This window comes from Trachinotus anak, unplaced genomic scaffold, assembly GCF_046630095.1.
Source record: "Trachinotus anak isolate AG129_WGS33_773 ecotype Australia unplaced genomic scaffold, CSIRO_AGI_Tana_v1 ptg000021l, whole genome shotgun sequence".
Taxonomy (NCBI): Eukaryota; Metazoa; Chordata; class Actinopteri; order Carangiformes; family Carangidae; genus Trachinotus; species Trachinotus anak.
In genome coordinates this window covers 3,731,481-3,747,382 of record NW_027273872.1, presented here as the reverse complement: position 1 = coordinate 3,747,382, position 15,902 = coordinate 3,731,481, and the positions used below count along the sequence as shown (strand labels likewise).

General features: G+C 40.2%; 1 protein-coding gene and 1 long non-coding RNA gene across 12 annotated transcripts in view; one reads left to right on the top strand and one right to left on the bottom strand.

Moving 5' to 3' along the window:
• Positions 1–15,902, bottom strand: part of LOC139605612 (uncharacterized) — a 271,063-nt gene that overhangs the window by 96,604 nt on the left and 158,557 nt on the right. The gene's annotated exons all lie outside the window — the stretch shown is intronic.
• Positions 1–15,902, top strand: part of diaph2 (diaphanous-related formin 2) — a 353,639-nt gene that overhangs the window by 308,249 nt on the left and 29,488 nt on the right. For 9 of the 11 annotated variants that reach the window (XM_071457232.1, XM_071457234.1, XM_071457233.1 and 6 more), the window contains 2 exons: positions 275–367; positions 2,094–2,159. In XM_071457232.1, coding sequence (XP_071313333.1) covers positions 275–367; positions 2,094–2,159 — 159 coding nt within the window. The remainder of the gene's footprint in view (positions 1–274; positions 368–2,093; positions 2,160–15,902) is intronic. The other 2 variants (XM_071457235.1, XM_071457240.1) reach the window with 2 other exon arrangements.

Below are 15,902 nucleotides of genomic sequence, written 5' to 3'. Positions count from 1 at the left end.
AGACCTGAGTGACAGGCCTCTGTCTCAAAACTCATACACTTTTTAAAAGGCTTGTTTCTATCTCATTCAGAGTCACGGCACTCTCCCGCTGTGATGTAAGGTGGTTTTTCATCCACCTGTAGTTGGAGGGCATCTATTGCTTCCACACCAGAACACCCAGAAAAGACCTTGAAACAATCACGTGTTTATGTGTACATATACAGATTCATATGTATGTGTTATTATGTACATCATCCTGTAACAAGCTTTGCCTCTGTTATCTGTTCTCTTACAGAGGGAGATGAAACTGGTGTGATGGATAGCCTAATGGAAGCTCTACAGTCTGGAGCAGCCTTCCGTGATCGGCGAAAACGGACACCACGCAACGGTAAGTCAGCAGAGAAACACTGTCCTTACATCCCAATTCATAATTTGGTTATTTCATTCAGTCTCACCTACTGTATCAGCAGAAGAAAAAAAATCTGCCTGCTCTCTTTAGCTGTTCAAAGTTTACACACAATATAATTGGCTCCTGTCTATCTTACAACAGAAGCTCTCCAGTCTGTTTATAATTAGACTGTGTTCGTGTGCTTGTGTCCTTTAAATGGTTTCAAAGACTCATGACTGATACCTACATATGCCTGAACATGTATAGGAACATATGCCCATATAAAAGAAGTGCCACAGAAACAAGCACATGTGAAGCCTAGTCCAGATCATTAGTAATTTATTGTCCCTTTGCCATTCATAAAGCAATTATTATAATGTTGCCATGCTGGCTGCAGTTGGACTGAGGCTGATTTAGTGTAATCCTGGTGTTAACGTATTCCATTCTGCCATGATGAATGGCCCATGCCCAGCTAGTAGGGGTGCCAGGGTCAATTGATATGCAAGTCAGAGTTCTGCAGAAGAGCCACAGGTGTTGCCATCTCCACATTGGCAATCATGCCAAGAAAAAAGAGGGGGGGAAAAAATCAGACCAAGATTTTAAAGCAGAGCATTTCTGACCAACCTGTATATTTTAAGAGTATACATCTAGAGAGGTTGTAGGGTTGTGTTCAGGCTTAAATTTCTGCCAGTAGCCTACTATTTACCCTTTGTCTATTTAATGCTGATTGACACACTGTAGTCACATTACTTAAGTGTTTTAAGTCAGATGTATTAGCTTTTGTTATTAATAGCAAAATGATTATGAGTAGCAAATATTTGCTGTTGGCCGACAAGATAGCCTATATGGCACTTTAATACTGAGGTAGAAGATTAGTACTGGTATATTAATGAGTCCTGTCCTATGTGGCTGTTGACAATGCATTTGGCAGTGAAACTGTACCTTCATGGTCATGCAGCCAGGACATACTGGACAGACCCTTTCTTGCTCTCTGGAACACTTCTTCTTGCACTCTATCAGATGGGGTTTTTTCTCACAATAACAAGGTTTAAATATTCAATTTTTCTTTTGCAGTGCTCACATATTAACGGGATTTACATATGCTAGTACACACTAGGATGTTGTGTCTCTGATCTCCCACCTGGTCCTACCATCAGTCACCTTTAGTGACAAATTTGGTGCATGTGTGTGTGTGTTTATATGAAGCAGTAGAAAAAATCCAATCCAAAAAAAATATATAAATTATAGTTAAAAACACCTACTGCTGTGATTTTGGGAAATAGAGTGGAAGCTATTTTACAAGATAATGTTTTAATCTTCTTAATTTCAAATTATGTAGTGCATGAAAAAAATAACGATTCAATATCGTTGAAATGATATTTTCTCTTCAAATTGTGTTTTTGGTTTTTTTTTTTGGACAAAAAAAGTGTATCACAACAAACACATGCACATATGCACAAAATACTTTTATACTGTCACACAATATGCTATTTTATACTGTTCACCCCTGATTTTACTTGGGTTTAATTTGAGCATGTGTCTGTGTCAAAAATGTGTGTGACTGAGCAAACCTCAGGGGCTTTTGCCAAACTCTGGGAGTGGTTCATTCCTACTAAATATATCTTAAATTAGTCACTTCTGATGCCTTTTTCTCTTTCCCTCCTTTCCCATCCTTCCCTTCTTCCTTTTTTTTTTTTTTTTTATTTAATCAACAACGTTGTTGCAGGTGATCAAAGCCCTTCCAGTCCAGCCTCCCGGTGGCCGGGTGCAAACTATGGTAACAGAACCCTAGGTGTGTGTTTTTAACTACTGTTGTAACCCAGCACCACCGTGTGTCCTGCTGCACTTCTCCTGGCTGCACTGTCCTTCCCTCAGAACACTCAAACTGAGCTGGTCTACAACACGCAGTCCCTGGCTGAGTTACTGCATTTGACTTAGCAATTAATGAGATGTTTAGAGGTGTAATATGTAAGATTTACTGTATGTAAAAAAAAAACAAAAAAACAACAACCATAAAAGCTTTAGGTGGATGAAGAACTTATATTAAAACTAAGTCAAAACATGTCTCTTGTAAACATACATAGCTCCTCACTGAGAAAAGCATCTGCAGTTTCAAAATGAATCAACCTTAATTTAAGCAGTTAGGTTTCATAGTGAATCATTCTACAGTGATGTTACTAGAAACATGACTGAAAATGCAACATGGATGAAATCGAAACCCATAACTGAAGTGAGACTGTTGGTTTCACTCTAACTCAGTTTTGCAATGACACATCAACAGAACTGACTAATTACTGAAGTGCATTAGTAAGACTTTAGACCATGTGAGGCTCGTCATAAGTACAGCTTGCGTTTAATAGTGTTCTCTCGCTTATGTGCTGTTAGGTAATGCTTGCTCAGTACAGCACACAATACAAAAGGAGAACTGTCATGTCATTTTAAGTCCATGCTAATACAGAGGTGTACCATAAGATAAAGTTACATCTGTGTTTCTGGAAACACATTAAGAGCAACTATGCTCTTTAATAATGGCCTGAGGATGACATTTACAGACAGAATGATGTGTTGTGTATATTAGAATAAGAATAAATGAAATTACTCCACAAATAATTGTGGGAATCTGAATAGATGCCAGCACCGATGGAAGTAACGTCAAATTTATATGCATTTTAGGTATCTGGAGTCAGTATGAACAGAAGTTTACCTACAGTGTACAGTACAATGTTGCAGAATTTTTCATTACCAGTGATGAATTTCTTTTGTGCATAGGATCACATGAAAATGCGCAGCAGCAGACAAGAATCATCAGAGGTCATAATAAATATAAATGCTTGTACTGCTGAGTGACATGATGTAAATCTTACATTGAATACCCTCAAAATCCAATACAGTAAAGTGCACCACTGTTGAAGTTGCTTTGTGTTGGCCCTTTGATCCCTAATATTTAATCTCGTAACACTAATGTGATCCTAATAGCGTTCACATTACTCGAAGGAAATAGTTTTTGATTGACTCAGCACAATGTCTGCCTTGTAGAGCAGCTACAGTTATCATCCAATTGTCCTGCTTCTCCTGTTAGCCTATGTTGTCACAGCATGATATCACTTCCTGTGTTGCGGCAATGTTTTGGAAGTGTTCTGCTGGAGAGTCTGCAGACCTTTATGCTTTGGCCACTCGCAATGTTTTTGTATATTACCTTTCTTTTTGCCTTTAATATGTCAGACTGACTTGCAACAGTGTCTTGGTGGGAAGTGTTGTGTCTCTGTAAATAATACTATTAATTAATACTATAAAGAGAAGGTCCAGACCTCCTCGATTTGAAAAGTGCCTTGAGATAACTTCTGTTGTGAATTGGTGCTATATAAATGAAATTGACTTGACAACAGCACCCCAGATATGCCTATTATCTGAAGGATTCTTGGCTTTTATGCAAATGCTTTTAGTCAAAATGAATTGCCCATGACTCTCAACAGGCTGTTTTATGGCTGGTTTGTTTATTGCAACAGTATCTTTCAATGTATAATATGTTTATTCTGTTTATAATCTGTTCAATGTTTAAGGCCACAAGCTCAGTCTGTGCTTATGTGACAAATTGCGGAGTATCAGGTCTTCTAGTCATGTGGGTGAGTCCAGAAGAGGGACCAACTAAAACACCATTGTTCTGCAAGAGAAGGAACAGTGTAGTGGAGTGATAGGTAGGAGCAGCATGCTGAAGGAAGCTGGATCCTCACACTTGAAGGAAGCCTTGTTCATTTTCTGGTGAAGGTCACAGAGTTAGTCAAAACACTACACAACAGCAATTCCCACATACAATTTTTTTATACATTCTAATTTATTATGTTTGTAGATTGTGGTGGACTCATTCCATCCTGTGTTTGAAGAAAATGTAGTCCTTTTGGTTTCATTGGACCATGACCTCTAGTGTGAACTTGGCAATTTGTAGACAAATGTGAAGTGGGACGGATGAGAGTCAGCAGCTTCACACCTGAGACCATGGTGCTCAGAAAATGATGCAGTGCCCCCTTTGGGTTAGGAACATGTGGTTGTCCCAAGTGAAAGAGTTTAAGTATCTGAGGGTCTTGTTCATGACAGAAGATAAAGTGGAGCATGAGACTGACAGTTTAATGTTGTACTATGGGTTCACTGGAAACTGAAATACTGTCTTTGTTTATGAATATGTTTGTTATTTAATTGAATATCCTGTTTCTCTGTGACCTATTTTCCTATTCTTGCAACACTGCCCAGATAAGACTGTGGTCATTGTGATGGCTCTCTTTCCTGCATGCCATCGTGCATCAGACTCTTCTCACCGCACTTTTTTTCCTTGTGCACTGCTATGCTACCAGAATGTATTATGCACTGACAGTTTCTCTGTTTATTGATATGGAACTCTGTACTGTGGTTTGATAAACAGCTGCATGGATTCTCTACACTGAAGTGATGAGAGGGGAAAATCCCTTTGACATGCTGGCTCTATGGATTTTTTTCTAAATGGAATCTGGAAATGATTTCAGCTGCAATAGAGCAAAGGGGGAATTTGTCTCATCTCATAAAAGGGGGCAAATAGAAATCTTTACGCACAGTTTGAGAGGAAATTTTTAAAAAGTACACTCTGTAAAGAGAAACAATTAAGTTCCCCGGTGATGGATGATTTGGTGACAAAAGGCATCTGAGTCACTGAGAGCTGTCTTAGGGCTGTTACGTTTTTATGCATGGGAATTGTCGATGTTTAAGTCAGAATTTAAATAATGATGGTGTGACTCGTGGGTCAGTGCTGCAGTATTAATGTTTGTGCACCATTGTTGCGTATATCTTTGCTTTCTCTCTGACTCAAGGAGTGACGGGATTTCAGTATCTGAATTTACTGGTAAAAAAGGTTCTCTGAGCAGTTATATCAGACACTCTGCCAAATCTATTCACTCCTGCTTGTCATGTCTGTTGTAATCTCATGCTTTAAAGCTTGATTAACCTCCTGTCACCCTCAAATGAGCAGTGTGTACCAGAGAGAGTCTCTCAGAGTCGCACATGATTCTTTGCTTACGTCAAAGGAGTTCATTTAAACCCAGCATGTCGTTCTTTGTCGTCCTTCAAGCTAAACTACACTCCAGCAGACTACCTCAAGTGTCAGGCTGAACACAATTCTAGGCGCCGCCAGTCACAATTACACCCAATTCCAGAAGCATTTCCTATTTCCTAGTCTCCACTTTGTATAAGATGGAAAACCTAACCCAGGAGGCCAGACTCATGTGTTATGCAATTACACCAGCCAGTCTTAATTCAATGCACAGAAACTTGATGGAACGATGGTTCTGTTGGAAGTCCAGTCTCATTTCAGGAAGATAATGTAGACAATATTTTGTGAGGTTGAATCTGATTGGTTTAACAATATATATTATACTAAGTTTTTTTCCCCGACAGACAGTGTACTTCAGAGTTAGGTTTCACTCGAATAAAGCTAAAAAAGATATGAGTTAGCCTTCTCCTTGTCCATCTCCTATTCTCTTTCTGGTGAGACAGTTACCTGGGTATCTGGCAGGAGATTGTTGGATAGAGAGCAGGAGCCTCTCATACATCCTGGCTCATCGATTTTCGGTCAGGGATGAAAGCCACAGACTCAGTAGGTCTTTCATACTGGGGGGCTTCCCAAAAGACACATCAATCAGATTTCAAAGAGAACCAAGCCAATCTTATTTATTTACTGCCTTTTCAACGTCATTACAATCCCAAACCAGGGCCTCTCTCCTTTCCTGTCTCTGCCCTACTCTCCTGCTTCTCCTGCACAGGTCAGTCCATCAAAAGTTCCATCCTCTGTTGTATATAGTGAGTCTCCTAAGGACTTATTTGACATTGAACAGGGAGGGATCATCTTATGCCCATTAAAAAATAGAGATGCAGTGATATAGTGCTTGTCAGGGTTATGGAATTTCAGCCCAACTGTCTAATCCCCTGAAGCCTAGTAGTTAATTCAGCAGGTCAGACCACAGAGTGGGCCCCCTGTATGTTTAATGAAGATTAAATTACCTATTTTCTCTCATGAAAGTTTAAAGGAAAAAGGGGATGAATCTGTTAAGAGGCAGATGAAAAGAGAAAAGGGACGTGTCTTTAAGAAGGAGATGCAGGAAAGACAAAGAATTTCCCCTTGTTCCTCCAGCCACATTTGTGACATAAATGATGTTTTAATACCTAGACTTATTACCTTTGAGTTTGTAATCTACATCACCCTGATGTAGGCAGCCACAATATGCTCAGCCACACTGCTATTTTCTCATCTTTCCCCTGATCTGGGGAAAAATCATCCGCTTGTTTCTTAAATTACATCAGAGGAAGTGATAGTGATCGTAATTCCCTCAGCAATTAATTTGCTCACACATACGTTGTACCCATCGCCTTTATCTCTCTCTTGTTGTCTCTCAACCTCTCTAGCATTTGTTCTCATGTACTGTTTCACACACATACACACATGTGCAAGCTTGTGTCACATATCAGATAGGGACTGTTGCAGTAGGGTGTGTCTGAGTTTAGGGCTAAAGCCCTTTGCCTCCACAAGCTTCTGGCTTCCACTTCAGGGTGTTGATAGATGTTATTCATTGGGGCAGCCCTAGAGGTGATCGTACAGGAAGTGGAGCTAACATGATTTGGGGCGAAGAGACCCAAGGGGTGTCGGTGGCTCTTGCTATAGCTTGGATGGCTTAGTAGATGTGAGATATCAATAGAGTGGATGAGAGCAGAGCTCTGTAGATACGTGCTGTTAGAAATCTATCACCTGCTTCTCATAGATAAGGATATTTATCAACAGCCAAAGGGAAAGGCAGATGGGAATGTACTGAGGCATGGACAGCCACTCCATTTAAGATTTGACGTCCTAGGGCATAGGCAAAGCCATTGTCCCTCCCATTGACCCACAGGGCCTTTCTCTGGACCTGATCATTTTTCATCTCCAGCAGAAAACCCATTATGGAAATATAGATGAAGATTTTATGTACCATTTGAGTACCCTTGGCGCATAACTAATTCCTTGCTTGACTCTGCCAAGAGAGGACGAAAGTAAGTGAAGTGTAACATGAAGCCATTTTGAGAGGATAAATCAAATCTTAATAAAAGGCAGTCTTTCCTTGTGGACACCAGGGGTCTCTAGCCTCTGCCCCTTCTGTTAACTACCCCCTAAACCCTTTGCTGTTTAAATTATACTGACAATATCTACTTGAGTACAGGGTACCATCAGGGGGCTGTCTGCATGCCCTTTTGATGCCATTATGCCCTTTTACAACACCCTGTCTGAGAAGACTTATCACGTGGAGCCTAGCTCCCTATGGTAATGCTTACTTTTTATTCCCTTTTTTATCTTTTTCTTTTTTTTGGAAATGAAGCCAATGACCTAGTGCTATAATGGACTTGAAGCTCTCAACACTTATGTCCAATATTGTCTTATATTGGTACAGGGGCTCATTGATGTAAAAAGTACTCAGCCCTCCCGCTTAGTGAACCATCAACGAAAACCGCAGAGCAAAAATGTCTCCTAACTTATCATATTCAATAATATCCTAGAGCATTTGCAGTGAGCAGTGTTTTTTTTTTCTCGCTCACTCTCTAAACAATATTGGCTTTCAAGTATGTGGGCAGTTATGAAAGGTCACCCTAAGTGTAAATTGTCAATAGTGGATCAATTTTGGAGGGCAAATATGCTTTGGAAGTCCCATAATGGAAGGTTTTATCTTATTTTTTACCCTGGGCACATTCACACAATAAGATTGATACCATTCATTGTTTGATGAATTCCTAATAGACCTATAAACTTGCTGAGCTTAAAGCCAGAGGAAAGCCTGTGAAAGCCAAATATAGGGGAGGCAGCCGGACCATCCCACTAGCTGAAAAATTGCCCTCATATAATTCCAATGGAATCTTGCCCAAGCCATCATGCTTAGTGTTGAAGGATGGGCAACTTGCGTCAGTTGAATTAAACCTTATTTATTGCTCATTAGGCATACAGCAGGGCCTACTGATGATCGGATAGAGAACAAATAATGTGCAGTTGAATAGGATGCCACCCTGCATGGTTGTGTGTTCCACAGACAATAAGAAGCAGAGCCAGAATCAAATGCTTCTTCCTCTGCTGTCATACTCATATTGTCGTACTTTTTTACGTCCTCAATATAATGTGGCTATTATTAAAGTATAAGATTTAATGCCCAGGCTGATGTTTGCATTTGAAGTGTCAGACACTATCTACGATCTGTCAGCCACAATGAGGTGGAATTAATATTTTAGTTTCCTATTAGGCAGGCTGGATGTCTGTAATAGGGAGGTATAGAATGGGAACAGCAGAGTGGGTGATGAGTGATAATGGTAATTCCCATAAATACAGATAAAGAGAGAATGTGTCAAAGAATGTTTAATGTTCCATTCAATAGGACATATCAGTAGAGGTGATGCTGGGAACAAGGATATTAAAGAAATTACAATGCATGTGATGCCTTCAGCTTGAAGTAGCTGGATCTCGCTATATTGTTTTCCTGACTTTTTTCACACTGAAGTTAGTAGTGTCACAAGGTGAATTCAACATCTTTTTCAGTGGTGTTAATTAAATCATACCTTTCTTTTCCTGAAACACAAGAAAGTTGATGAATTAATTTTAATATGCTAATTTTGAGATTTTCTGAGAAAGTGCATTTTTAGATGAAAATGAATAATGTATAATTAGTTAGCAATGCTTCTGAGATTAGAGGTGGAGTAAGTGATTGTAATCCAAGACACTTTGTGTCAAATTCGGTAAATATCTTCTCAGGGCCCGTTCGTTGTGTAAGCTGAAATAAATAAAATTGTCTTCGGGCTGCAGAAGAGTTTTCAATGGGATTAATTGGGGCTGCAGGTGAGAGACCGATGGCAACATTAAGGCAAGTGCGTGCAGGGATGTTTACTGGCATTGGGTATTGAGTATTGGCTAAAAAGCATTTTGTGAAGTCAAACTGACCTTGACCTTTGACCACCAAAATCTAATCAGTTCGTCCTTGAATCTAAGTTAATGTTTGTCCCCAATTTGAAAAAATTCCCTTAAGGTGTTACAGAGATTGCATTTACATTGCCAAAACCACTTTTGCGAGTTCACCCCGACCTTGACCTTTGACCACCAAAATCTAATCAGTTCAGCCTTGAGTTCATGTGGAGATGTGTTTGCCAAATTTCAAGAAGTTCCGTCAAGGCATTACTGAGATATCGTGTCCACGACAATGGGATGGACATACATACATACATACATACATACATACGGACAAATGGTCAACCTGAAAACAATATGTCTCTGGCTGTCACCGGAGCAGAGGCATAACAAATTTCTACTGAAGTTTCATGAGCTATAATGACGTGTAATTTGGGTATAAATAAAATAGAATAAACTTGATTTTTTATGCCTCATTTTGAGATTGTAAGCAACAAAATAAAGGTAAAAGGTTATCTATGTCTGAAAGTAGGAAACATTCATTTCATTTGTTTGCACATTCTTCAATTAACACGAAGGAAAATATTTTTTTGCAATATGGAAACAGCAGTAACAGCATTTTCACAACCAAGGTATTTTGTGTATTTGATGTGAATCAGTGCTGTAAACCATATATTGTGAACAACAAAAAGCGAATCTTAATCAGCATATACTAATTTAGGCACTGACATAAAAAACATGACTAACAGGCTCAAAGAAAAGCTGTATTTCTCTTCTTCAGTGATAATCACTACTGCATCTGAAAACATCAAGTGAATCCTGATTGTCAGGGGAGCAGTCTCCTCATCATAATACATGTGCAAGGATAAAGACAGTCAGCTGATCCGTCATTTGACTTTTACCAGAGAAAATTATGTATAATATAGTAAAGTTATTTTTGAGACAAGGGAGAGAGAAGGGGAGACAGAGGACAGCATAGTTTAGGAAGTGAAAGAAAGAAGCTGGTTGAAGCTTTCAACCCAGTTTACAACATCAGGGACTGAAAGAAATGGAATTTGTGATCTCGTGTGGAAAGAGGTGCATACGTGAGGAAGAAAAGGTAGAAGCATCGAATTCAGTGAAATGGAGTGAGCTGATTTATTGTGCAGTGATGGACAGATGTATCGAGAGCAATAGCGATAAAGAGTTGGAGGGCAGCACATACTGAGAGTGTTAAATGAACGTAAAAGCTGAAAGCCACAGTGATGTCATACACACACACGCATACTGAGTTTGTAATCAGCAAGAATGCTCCCCACACTCAGGCACTCCCCCCTCTAGACAAGCATGATTGTGCTTGACATGGTTCCATCACTAATGCTGACTGATGCCCATTTGCTAGGCTCTTCACATTTATTTATTTATCTGTTTATTTGCGTCAAGTTTATTTATTGATGGGCCTCGAGGATATGATGGCAGTTCTCCATTTGCTCATGTGGGGAAGTAAGAAATGGAAAGCTATAAGGTTGTGCAACATTTACACATGAATGAACAAGAGACAGAGGGAGGACAGAGTTCACCTTTTTTATTTAGGTTCCAGCTGTTGAAATAGCTATTCCTGTCTGGTAATGGAAAAGTGATATGGCCCATTTAGTTACTTAGTGCTAATCCCAAAGGTTTATCTGCGTCTCTATTTTTCTTCCCTTTTATCTCTTTGTCTTTATTCATTTGCTCCTTTGACTTGTGTTTGGTTAGTGTCTGGTAGAAGATGTATTTGAATGGGGTCAAATTATTCCCTTGCCTGTATGAGTTTTCCCAAGCCTTAGCTTTACTCTCAGCCACATTAAGTGCACACAGCACTTTGCTGTTGTAGTTGACCACTAAATACCCATGAGGGTCTTAAATGCACGCTGTATTTAATGCCCAGTGTTCACGAAATCTCAGTTTTTAGAGTAAATCATGTTCGAAAGTTTGTGGCATGTGCTCTTGTATTTTGGAGACTTTCCATATTTTTTGTTTGTTGCATTTAATAAAATATTCCCTTGCTTGTGATTGTTACATAGGATGATGCAATTAGAGCAGAATGAGTGTAAGTGTAATTGTTGTTTATTCTCACAATGACATATTTGCTGTTGTAAGCTACTGAGGGAACAGCAATGCTTAATTACCCACAAGTGTACAATTTGAGATCATTAGGTTTGGAAGCCAATATGTCTTCCAGAGGACCTTTGGTCCACTCTTAAAGTGGTGTAAAGAACCCCAGGTTGAAAACTGAAGGATCATTGCTTTGACAGCCTGAATTTGAGTTTCATGTTCATACCTCCTAATCCTGGAGTTTCTAAAAATCAAATGCCTTAATCTATGACTTTGATTATTTTTTTAAAGGTAAACAGGATAAATCTTAGGTCAGCTGTAGAAAAATATAAATTCTAATTTATCATCTTAAGTGATAATGAATAATAAATGAGGAATAAGGGGAATTAAACAGAGCTGGGGATCTTCTTTAAGGAGTGGATCAGTTGTTTGATTTGAGACAGAGAGAACATTTCTCCCTCTCTGTAACAATAGAGTGAGGTAATGAAAGAGGCAGAGAAAAGAGTTTTTGCACAGTTTTTTTGTGCACTTTTGTATCTGAGAGCAATTGTATCTCTCTACAGGGTGCTGAATAGAAAAGGAATCAGTTAGAACTCTTTACACACTTTACCCATGCCCACAATGGTTTGAGGAGTAACCAAACTCCCTCTACAGCAGGAGCTGATTGGCATCTATGCTCTTACTGAGACAGGGATTCTACCCAAATGCATCTTTGAGTTTATTTGAATTCATCCAAATAAGCTAAACTGTGCTGAGAAGAGGAACTAAACAAGAAGGGAATACAAAAGCTTGGTATTCACGAACTCCATAAATTCCAATGTTACTCCCCTAAGAGATGACTAATATGTCAAGTTTAAAAATAGACAGTTTGCCACAGTGCAGACCCCGTGCCTCCAGTGGATGAGTACTAAGCAGATTGATGGCAGAGAGTTGTGATTTGGTTTGTGCGAGAGTTGATGTGAGTGTGGTGCATGCAAGCGTAATTATATCTGGCTTGACTGCATGCTGATATACATAAACAGATATATTTGTGTGTGATTTATGTGTGTATACTGTGTATATTGCATATTTGTGTATTCCTGTGTCTGTGTGTGAAGATGTACTGTAAACTGACCTGGGTTTCAATGATAAGTCCATAACTTGAAGATCAGCTGCACAGTGAGGGCCTGAGAAGTAGCTAGACAGTATGGGGGTCATGCATTAGTGGAAAGCCAGTGGAGGTTGCTGAGTTTGTAACATCTCCACCCCGAAGGCATTGCCAGCTAAGTAAAAGATGAGGCTGCACACTGCATTACCTCAACTATTATTTTTTTCCCCCTTCGACTCTAGATGAGCTTCTTCAGTGACTCAGGTCACTATTGCCCCGGGGCAGATTATGGCAGATGGGAGCTGTTATGTTTCTTAAGATTTCCGACAAGTGAGGGAGGAAGTGTGTGTCTGAGTGTGTGCCTGCATGTTTGATCTTTTTTTTGTGTGTACGTGTACGTTGTTTGTGTCTGATTGGGTCTGCTGTTTATTTGCGGGAATGTTTACTGAAGCTTAGCGTTCCTTGGCAGGCCAGCGGTTGACCTAATTTCTGTGTCACAGCGTGACTCACGCAGGTTGGCTTTTAAAGGAGACAGTGAGGTCAGTGCGAAACTACAGCCACAAATATGTCATATAAATTTTATTCCTCATCTATATGTATGCATCCTCACGCGTGCAACACACGTCTAAATATTCTGTGGTGCCTAAATATAGCACATCATCATTGTAAAAATACGCAGGCACCATACATTATGATTAGTGAGAGAGCATGTAAAATCATTTATGGTCTGCATTATTCAAGTCCCACGCAACCATGGCAGGGCTTTTTCTTCACTTCTGATACCACCATGAATATGTTTACAGTGGTGGCAACAGTCTGTCTGAGAAATTGATTCTTCTTTTGCCAGTTGTAAAAGTTTTATGACAGTCAATATGGCTGGAGAAGCAAGCCTTTCATTATTTTACTGGATATGCTGCTAGCTGAATAGATGGTTTCTGCTTATAAACCTTGAATAATTGAACAGGGGAATCAGTCAATGAGAGAGGGAGAGGCACAAGGTCTTGATGGCTCGATGGCCAAGATGACAGCTTGTGAAAGAAGAAAGACAGCAGACTGATTAGCCAATGTGTCAAATTGCTTCTTTGCTGTCGGTACACAATTATCTCTCATCTCTTCTTTGCCCTTTTTCTCTCACTCATCCCTTTCTTACTCTATTACTATCCCTACTTTTTCCTCCTCTTTCCTCTCTTTCACTCAGTTCACTCTTCTATTTCTCCAGTTTCTTCCTTATCAACCTCATCACCCCCCCTCTTCAACTTAAATGCTCTTTTTTCTTTGAATGTTTTATTTTTCCTCACATCCTGCGTCCATCCATTCCAATGACCCTGTGTCACTCCAGGCAGAATTATTACTCTCGGATGGAACATCGGCTCAGTGGCGCCATGCTCTGCTCTCTCCGCCCGCATTATCCATTTATGGAGTATCCCCTTCTGTGGTGAGCCATCTTCCTATAGCCCAGTAATGATAGGAGTCTTGGCGACCCTGTCCATTTGCACTGTAATATAAGACATTCTCATTAGTCTAAGGATTGTGCTCTCTCTCATGTCCATTACATTAATTGCTGCACATCGCTGCCTGCCATGCCCCTCAGTATTCTGTTACATTGCTGGCATTCCCTGTCCTACGTCACCTAACTGTGGCCCACAATCGTTTTTACTCAGAAAGGTGAGAAAGGTAATTGAAAAATGCTATACACAAATTTGGATAAGATGTTTTTAGTCAAAAAAAAACCTGAGGAGATAATCTGACCAGTTTGTTTGTATTTTATTACTTGAGTGGATGCCAATGAATGAAAAAATGTTTTCAGATCAAATAAATTGAAGCCAAGTGCCCTTCCACCCCCGCACTATCCCTCTGTTGTCAGTCATCTCTCCTCATAATAGGGAAGCAGACCGCTACCATAATTGCTTTGATGGTCCAGCCTGAACAAATCACTTCTGGGCATAAAGAGAGGCCTTGGAGATGGCAGCCAGAGAGAAAAGGTGCGAATGAATTAAAGCACTTTGCGTTCCTCTGGGGCATGTGGCCCAGATTTTTCTTCAAAGAAAAAATATAAGGAGGAAGGAGTGTGGGGGTGGGGTGTGCCTCTTTCGTCCCAGAATAAATGGCAGTAAAAGCAATAATACACATCCAGCCTCCATTATGCCAAAATGGAGAGCTTTTTCAGGGGCAACACAATGGCACTGACATAGTTAACTGGCAGGTGGAGAAAGGAGGATTTCACTGGAAATAATCTGATTTTGAACGGGGCTTCCATCTATGGGAGAACCTCTGGTCAGGCCTTTTGTGAACGAACAAAAGTTTGGCCCTTTGGAATCAAAGCTTTGAATGTTTCAGTAGTGCTGGGTGAATGGGCCATGTGGATGTCCCAGGGCCCTCGGTGCTGAGGACTGCAACAGGCAGACAACAGACAGGGCCTTGTGCAGCACCACTCAGCCTTTGGATCTGACTACGCCAGAACCAGCTCCGTCTTTTTTTCCTCTTTTCATGTACCTTATTCAACCTGGAACCAAACAGGAACAGTTTACTTTTTTGCCATTATTAGTCATTTGTACTACTGGAATTGTATCAATATTAAATCTGGCAATCAGAGTAGGGACTGTAGTAGGGATAGAGTAGGGATATTATGTCACAACTACAAGGCTTTAGTAATCTTACATTTCTAGACTCATGGTTGGATCTGTAGAACAGCAGAGGTGACAGAGATAAGACTGATGTAGCTGGAAAGAGACATATTGAGTAAGTTTAGTGTAACAACACTCTACTCTTCAAATCTCAAAAAAAAGTTGTTTAACGTTCTTTTGAAATTCCATTTCACTGCCAAACAGAAGTCTAGTAGACAAATTTCCCTGTGACTAACTGACGTGCAGACGATTCAGTTATTTTCATGATTCTATTTTGAAGCAGAGGGGGGGATGGATAGATGGTGCTTTTAGCTGGTGGGTGACTGAGCGGAATCTGCTGTTTTCAGTAAAAGTTCAATTATGACTACACGCTACACAGGGTGAGTTGTCATGACTGTGACACAAAAGCAGTGGGGCCATTTGACTAATCCTCCTACAACTCTACAAAACCTCCAGGGGTCACAAGGCCCCAGAGCAAGGCTCCATGGGTGTCTGGGACATCAGTCTTTCCCAATGGTCTTCTCTTTTTTCCCATGTAGGCAAAGGCACGCCCCTTGTTAGTTCCACCCTGATCCTTTTGCTTCTCTTGAAGTCACCCCACCAGCCCAGTCTGCACCCCCTAATTTCTTGCTATCGAACCAAATCTTTGACCCCCCTGTGGGGGGTATTGCTTTTGTCTGTGGTTCACAGCCCATTACAATCCTTCAGAGCTGCAGGTGCAGCTCACTCGCAAAGGAATCTGTGCTGCACATGAATACAGACAGTTGATTGCATTGAATGGTTATAACTTTAAAGCAATGAAAAGGAGAAATATTAAAC